This window comes from Cryptomeria japonica, chromosome 5 (genome assembly GCF_030272615.1).
Source record: "Cryptomeria japonica chromosome 5, Sugi_1.0, whole genome shotgun sequence".
NCBI classification, from domain to species: domain Eukaryota; kingdom Viridiplantae; phylum Streptophyta; class Pinopsida; order Cupressales; family Cupressaceae; genus Cryptomeria; species Cryptomeria japonica.
This window is the reverse complement of record NC_081409.1, coordinates 844,485,437-844,494,035: the sequence shown is the minus strand read 5'-3', so window position 1 is coordinate 844,494,035 and position 8,599 is coordinate 844,485,437. Positions and strand designations below refer to the sequence as shown.

General features: G+C 36.0%; 1 protein-coding gene across 1 annotated transcript; it reads right to left on the bottom strand.

Annotated features, from left to right (window-relative positions):
• Positions 1–1,952: 1,952 nt before the first annotated feature.
• Positions 1,953–7,513, bottom strand: LOC131042021 (putative leucine-rich repeat receptor-like serine/threonine-protein kinase At2g24130). The gene is made up of 5 exons (XM_059221099.1): positions 7,348–7,513; positions 6,046–7,215; positions 5,496–5,918; positions 2,418–2,506; positions 1,953–2,102 (listed from the first exon to the last, which is right to left on the bottom strand). The coding sequence occupies exons 1-5, from the start codon at positions 7,511–7,513 to the stop codon at positions 1,953–1,955; spliced, it is 1,998 nt and encodes a 665-aa protein (XP_059077082.1).
• Between the last annotated feature and the right edge of the window lie 1,086 nt (positions 7,514–8,599).

Here is an 8,599-nt window from a genome sequence, read left to right as displayed (position 1 = left end):
CGCTTTTACTAGTGAGATCAGAACAGAGATACTGGTCAATTTAAACATTCCATTGGTTATTCTCGGCCATTTAGAGAGAAGGCTTATATTGATAGAATTAAACGACTCTGTTGCTGATAAAGTAGCTATGCCCTTGGTCAAGGTTTGAAGGTAATAGCTTGTGTCAGAGAGACTCTTAACCAACGAGAAGCTGGAGATATAATGAATGTAGTTTCTGAACAAACCAAAGCTATAGCAGAGAAGGTTAAAGACTGGAGTAACATTGTGGTGGCATATGAGCCTGTTTGGGTTATTGGCAAGACAGTTAGAGTAACAGAGATTCGATGGAGAAATTTCTCAGAAGTATTGGCAGAGCAGTTCAGTTTATTACAGAGTTATGAATTATGGTGGTCTCCATTCAATATTTGCAGATGGTGCAGCTGCAAACGAAGCAAGAGCCGTTGGAACCGGTTTTATTGGATCCAGATATAATAGTTATTACTCAATGTGACAAGAATTTATTTGATTAATACTGAAGACGTTCCGGGTAGGGCCTACAGGGTTGCATCTGTTGCTTATCGTTTTAAGCGTTGGGAATTAGATGAAGATATATCATTGGCTGCAAGCTGTGAAGTACACAGTGTTATGGGTTTAAATGCTCTAAATGAATTATATTCAGGTTTACAAGAGACCTTTCATAAGTTGGAGAAACCTAATATAATTTATAAGGATGATATTAGATATATCACTGGTTGCAAGCTGTGAAGTACAGAGTGCTATGGATTTAAATGCTCTAAATGAATTTGATTCAGATTTACAAGAGAGCTTTCATAAGTTAGAGAAACTTAATATACTTTATGAGGATGATATTAAATTCTCTCGTGTTAGAAGATGGTATGGATAGTTTCAGAATTGTTGGTGAAGTTCAGTTATTAAGTTTATTAATTTCGATTTGGCCTGGAAAAGATTAATCTGATTACAATGTGAGATTAAGTATTGAAATGTATCGGCTATCATGGTTTGTAGTGATATTCTTCGATTTTAAGTGGGAGATTGTTGAGAATGTAAAGTCTAATGGTCATCTGATCACTTCTCCCTGTCTTTTCATATTCGAAGATTCAAACATTTGTATATAAGAATGAGTGCAGATCATGTATGGTGCATCTGATTTTTCTGGTTGAGAATAGACTTAAACTTGTGTTTTGTGTCTTGATCCTGTTTATGTTTTTCGTATCTGATTCTCTTTTTCTTCATTTATTTGCTCATATTTTATTAACATTATTATGCTCCATTCATATATGATCTGTAGCCGCCAAGAAAACATGTCTACACAATTGCCACAATCTCGAACAGGCATACAATTGTATTTGCTTGAAAGTTCACAAAACCTTATAGCGAATCTGCTTTATGCATTTCCTGCAATTATGATAGCCCATGAAGTTATATTTCTGTGTAGCATTTTGTCAAACAGTTCTAGTGCTTTGCCATACTCCTGCGCGTTGAATGCGTATCTTCCCGTGCATTTCCAACTATAATATCTGACAGCAATCTTCCCCCTGATGCGCTTTGATGGATGTCCATACCTGTTGCAAATCTTACAGTAATCCATGTTGGCGCAGGGAAGGATTGGCAAGGGTTGTCGGATTTGGCTTTACACTTTCCTATAGCATTTGCTTAAATGTTTGTAAAGCCGATTCAAGAAATCCACTTTGTGCACGTACTACAATTATTTCTTTTCATTCTTTTAGATGACATTTATTTGAGGTACTCAGTCAGAGGTTGTAGAATTCGGCTTTACCCCAGCCGATTGCATTTGCTTGAAGTTTCTAAACCCTTTTCACCGAAGCACATTTGGTGCGCAATCTGCAATCATTTCATTTTATTTCCTGTGATGACATCTGCTAAGGCATTCTAACAAACAGTTCGCGTGTTTTGTCTGTGATTCCATGTTAGCATGCATGTTCAGCAGAATTTCACTTGCTGTGCGCAAAGAAAAAGATGAAATTTGGCTTTACACCAGCCGATTGCATTTGCTTTAAAGTTTTCAAAGCCGTGTTAACAAATCCATTTTCTGCAAATCGTGCAAAGGTTGCATTCCTGAGATAAAATCCCTTTGAGGTATTCTATCAAACAAAATAAAACAGAATGTGCTTTGGCTGTGTTTTTCGCTGCTCCCATGAGACCATATTTCTTTAAGCTACTTTCTTTCAAACTTTTCCACGCTTCCACACATAGCATTTATTTCTATAGGTGAAAGTCATTGTGGAATTTGGTTTTACAAAAATCAACAAATCTACTTTGTGCACACCCTGCTATCATTGTACTTCATGAAATATCTGTTTGAGAGATTTTGTAAACAATTCATGTGCCTTGTCTGTCCTTCCACATTTCACATATATTCCTAGAAAAATACATTTCTTTGAAACCTTCTATCAAACAGTTTGCGTGCACATATGCTTTGTCCCTGGTTCCACATTTTGCATTTTGTCAAACAGTTCAGTTCCTTTTGCTTTCAAATTTCTGAAGCCTGCAAACAAACCAGAATTCACGTTGTGCATAACCACAATCATTGCATGCGGTGACTGTCAAATTGCGCGGGTGCCAATCATCTTGCATCAATATTACACCACGGCCCATTCCAATTATATCACACTCCAAAGTTAAGGGTTTCTTAAAACATATAGTAAGACTTAAAATAGAGTGGAACTCATGGAATTTTCGAGTACATTGAGTGTCACCTCTATTGATTTAAACCAATAGAAGGAGTTCTTCTCATGAAATTAGTTAAATGGTTCAAAAATGTTATGATAATTATGCATAAGTTTTAATAGTACATTGTCAAGTAAGGTTTTCAATGATTTAAGGTAGGGCTATTCTTGCATCAAGTAAATGCTAACATCAAATCGTAAAATGATATGATCCAAAATTTTTACATATTGAATTCAAAAGGCACACTTAGAATGCTTCTAAAAATGAGATGATCCCATAAGATCTTAAGAGTTATCTCCACATGACAAATATAATTACTTCATTTCCTATTATAGATGAGAATAATATCAAAGAAACCCCAAATTAATTTATAAAAGTAACAATGAAATATTATATTTATGAGGTTCTAAAATGTATAGGAGGCATTGGATAAGATGCATGGCATGACCAAAACTTCATAATATCCATTCTAAGTTTGAAAGTCAGTTTTAAGAATGTCATCTTCTTTGACCTAGATTTAATGTTAGCTTGAACAAATATCCAACTTAGTAAAAAATCAAGTCTCTAGAAGGTCATTAAGCATATCATCAATAAAAGTGTTTCGATGCAATACTTGTATTTCTCTCAAAATTTGTGACTCTTTTTCCATGGTCATCAAAATTGTAAAATAGCCCCTTAGTCCATTTTTCAAATATCTTCTAAAAGAGCCATGAATTATGATTCTTTTCTTTTCTTGATTTAAAAGAGGATATATAAGTAGATAGTTTACACTAGGATGTAAAAATGTCCTCTACAAGCCTTGCCAAGTATAAGCCATCTTGATAAGATTCGGTTTAAACACGATAACCTCTTCCTAAGGGCCTTCTTTGAGACCACTCATGCAACAACTACCAAAAACAAAATTATCTGAGATCAATATTGTAGTTTTCTAGTTACTCAACCTCATTTTGATATTTTTACTTCATGACCATGAATAAAGTCATCATTTAGTAAATGGACCAGCAAAGTCATCATTTGAATTAGGGCTAGAGTGAATTGAGGCTTCCTTGACAAATTCAACCTAGGTAAGAAATGAGAGAGTCTCATCCAACTATTCAAACTATTAAAAGGCTCATTACTTTAGTTAAAAAGATGCAATGGAGAGATTTCGGTCCTAGGGAATTTATTAAACTATAGAATATTCATCATTCTTGCCCAAAAAACTAGTAAGATCTATATCAAATTTAAGAAAGCTATCAGGCTACTAAGAACTTCTTGTAGGAGTGGAAGATTAGTTTTTGTTTACACTTGAGAGTAGCTAGTTTATTTGGTGGTAGAGTCAGGAGAGTGAACCTTTAAGGTTATTAAACTCTTCTTGGTTTTCCTATTGCATATAAAGGAAACATAAAAAATGATAACCAAGAATACAAAAATTAAAAAGAGAATCCATAGATTAGAATGCAGGGTCATGCTCATCCTTTCCTTTGATAGTTAATCCATAACTTTTCTAATGTATAATTTATTATATTCTTACAATAGAATTTCAATTTTATTTATTGTTGCATACAACCTCTAAAATTCCCATTTACTTCATCAAAGAAAATTAAGATAAAAATACCCAAACTTAACCACAAAAAAATCAAATATAAAAAAAAGTGACAAAAACATGAACCAAAATACAATAAGAAATGACCCAAACCATAAAGAAAGTTCATCCTTGAAGAGCCCTCCTACATGAACCTATTAATAGCATTGGCATCTTCAGATGTCACACCTTCATTTTCACATTAAAATGGTAAGAAAGAAACTGTGATCCAATCATATTGAAGAAAAAATGATAAAAAATTTAAAATAATTATTTAAAACTTACTATTTGAAACCAGTTTCACTTTCTCTTAAACCATGAAGAAATCAGCTGTAACAGTATAAATTAAAAATCAGATGTTTCAGTTGGATCATTTAATGGATGCTGACAGAGTTTTGTAATTTTTCTTTGCTGGGCGTATGGCCCTTCTTGCTTTGTATCTCTTTCTTTGATCTTATAAATTTTTACCCCTCTTTTAATAAAATCCTTACACCACTCAATATTCAACATAAGTAAAAATATACAGCAAAAATTACCATACAACAATCATGAAGTTGGGAACTTTGCAGAAATGGAAAATCATTATCCATTAATTCTGTACTATCTATTATATCAGAACTTGGCGATTGTTTATATTTAATGGCACACATTAAAATAATAGGTTGAAATAAATATAAAGAAAATCCATTAAAATACCTTCCACATTTTGCATACATGTCTATTAGAGCCCTTACAACTATAATATGTGATAAAAATTCCCCTTCCTGTATGCTTTGATGGATGTCCATATCCTATTCCAAAGCTCCCATCCATATATTAATAATGGAAAGGAAACTGACAGAACCAAAGGGCTTAGTGTGCGCTCTTTATGCCCGGATGTGTTTACAATCTGAAAGTTCTTTCTGCACTGAACTCAGAACAGAAACATAAAGCTTTGCAAGTCTCTGTTTTGTAATAATAATTTAGGTTTTGTTGGTTCATGTTTTTGAGCGTGGAGACTAATGAATATTTGGGAACGAAAGAAAAACAATTCGTAAACCTTTGCAAATTATTAGAGGAATTAAAACATCATAATTTCTCAAACTGCAAACACATGAATTGGAACAGTTTACAAGCTTAAAGAACTAGAACATAACTCAATCCAGATTTGACAGGAAAGAAGACTAGCTTGTGATGGAAGTAAAACTTGAAACAACAAAACATAGAGGACTATAGCAAGTTATGAAAATCTAAAATGTAGAACTTTGACTGTCAGATGCCAATGCAGCTGTGGGATTGGTATTGTCCAGAAGGTCTGATAGGGTAGATGTCAAATTAGAAGCAGCTGCACCTCCCATCAAAGATGTTTTGAGATTCTCCAAGGCATTGGCTACATCTCTCATCGAAGGTCGCTCTCTTGGTGATTCACTAGCACAAAGAAAACCAACATGAATAAAAGAAAGAAAACATCTATGGTCTTCCATGTTTTCATTCACATCTTTCAACAGCTCACTATCAACAATATCTGCTAATCTGTTTGGAAAAGAAGATCTCACCCACTTTTGCAAGTTCAGGTCTCCCAAAAACATGTCATCACTTGGCCTCTTCCTTGTAACCATCTCTAATACCAGAATTCCATAACTATAAACATCTCCCTTTGTAGAAACACTCCCACCCAGTCCATACTCTGCAATCAATTTTATTCATGAAATTCTTAAAAAGCTAATAAAGGAGATGATAATGCCAATATAAAGATAATTCAAAATTGTTACATGGAGCATTATAGCCAATGGATAGTGCAAATGTTGTTGTACTCAGTGAATCTATGGAGTTTGGAGCAGCAATTAGACGGGATATACCAAAATCAGTGACAAGGGCTGTCATGTTGGCATCGAGGAGCACATTGCTAGGTTTTAAATCACAGTGCACAATTTGTAAAGGACAATCATGATGTAGATATTCCATGCCATGGGCTACATTTATAGCAATGCTCAAACACTCACTGAATCCCAATATACAAAATCCCTCATCATCTGTGTGAGGGTGCAAATGATTTTCCAAGCTCCCATTAGATGGAAATTCAAGAACCAAACCTTTGAAACCAGGGTAGTAAAATGCACTTATGATTTTAATGAGGTTACGGTGCCGAATCTTCCCTAATAATTTGTATTCCATGACAAAACTCTTATCAGCTTCTTCATTTTGCAAATTAAGAGCTTTGACAGCAACTATCTTACCATCCCTTAAAATCCCTTTGTAGACTGATCCAAAGCTACCAACTCCAAGCAAGTTTGACTCATCAAATTCAGATGTTACAATGACAAGATCCTGATAAGATTTTTTTTGATAGTGGAGCCCTCGAAAAATAAAGCTAGAGGGACGGACTAGCTGCTTTGAAAATTTATGCCTCCATAGCATTCCCATAAGGAAAAGGCATAATAAAAATGCAGTGGTTCCAACGACTGATAAGACTATTTTTCTGGGCAGGGAATGTTTTCCTTGGGTTTGATTTAGGCATGGAGGCAATGAATAAATTTTTGGGCCACATAGGTCAGGGTTTCTCATAAACAATGTTCCAACACTTCTATTTGGAAATAACTCTCCTCCTGGAATCTGCCCTGACAAATTATTGAAAGAAAGATCCAGTTGTTGCAGATTTTTTAATTTGGAGAGTGAATCTGGTATTGTACCTTCAAAGGAATTGTGGAACAGATTTAGATGCTCTAATGCTGTGCAGTCTCCTACAGAAATTGGAATGACCCCAGTAAGTCGATTTCCAGATATATCTATGGCTTGAGCCGTCACAATTTTACTCATCTCCTGCGGCAACGATCCTTCCAGAGAATTCCATGAAAGATTGAGGTAGAATTGCAGGTTTGTAAGGCTGGCAGTGACTTCACGAGGTATCCTTCCTCCTAGTTTATTGTAAGATAAGTCAAGGAGCTCCAACTTCTGACATCCCTCCAAACTAACAGGGATATTCCCTGATAACTTGTTGTGATGAAGTAAAAGGCGTCTTAACTGCTAGGAGCTACGAAGAGAATCTAGTATTTTTCCAGATAACTGGTTGTGACTAAGATATAAGAGTCCGAGATGTCGCATTTGACCTATCTCACTTGGAATGCCTCCTCCTAATTTGTTCCCAAACAAATACAGTCTTTCCAACTCACGGAATCTTTTAATTCCAGATGGAATATTGCCGCTGAAAAGATTTCTGCCTAGATTTAATAAAGTTAAGTTTGTCAGATTGACAATCTGTTGTGGTATGCTTCCGCTTATCATGTTGCCTCCTAAATTCAAAATATTGAGATTGGAAGACAGTTGGCCAATGGATGGGGGTAATATACCGGTGAAACGATTATTTTCCACTTCTATTTGTTGCAAGCGGGAGCAATTTGTGGGAGCAGTGAGAAAGTCCAATGTGTTACTGCTGTCACTAACGAGTTGATTGGCGTTTAGGAAAAGCCGGCTTAGATGGTTTAGCTTACCTAGCTCCTTTGGAACTATTCCATCGAGTTAGTTGCCATTTAAAGCAAGTACTTGGAGACGGGAACAATTTCCCAAGGAGTTTGGTATGTTTCCACTAAGCTGATTTCCCCATAAACTAAGGTATACCAAATTAGATAGCTCGGTACTAATTTCCCATGGAATATGTCCACTTAGCCTATTTTCATCTAAAGTTAATACATTCAATTCTGAAAGATTTGTTTAAGAGGTGGGAATGGTGCCTGACAGGTTATTTACATGAAGCAAAAGAGTCTGTAGGTGAGTGAGCATTGCCAATTCAGGTGGAATAGTATCCGTGAGATTGTTAAAGGCCAAATCCAATGTAACTAAGGCGGAGAGGTTTCCTAAAGAGCTAGGAATGGTACCCGTGAGAGTGTTAGCGCCCAAGTAGAGGTACTTCAAATTTTTTGAGAAGACTGAGCTCAGGCGGAATGCTGCCATGGAGTTTATTAAAGGAGAGTGCCATAAAATACAAACTGCGGCAAGCGGAGAGAGTGGGCGGAATGGTTCCCTCTAAGTGATTGTCGTTCAATCAGAGTTCCCGTAGATGTGGGAGTTGGCTGAGTTGGGGTGGAATGGTACCAGTGAGGTAATTGTGGGAGAGATCAAGGGATCGAACAGAAGAGGGATTCCCAAGAACGGGAGAAATGGTGCCGTCTAGACTCATCTGGGTTATATTGATGGCACGGACAGAGTGAGAAGAGGCATCACAGGTGAGGGCAGTCGAGTTGCAGAAGTGGTGAAGGGGAGTCCAGTCGTGCAGAAAAGTGACATTTTTGGAAACAGAAGCTTTGAATAGTAAGAGCAATTGTTGTTGTTGATGATGATGAGGAGAATGAGGAAGAGCGGAGATTAAAAGCA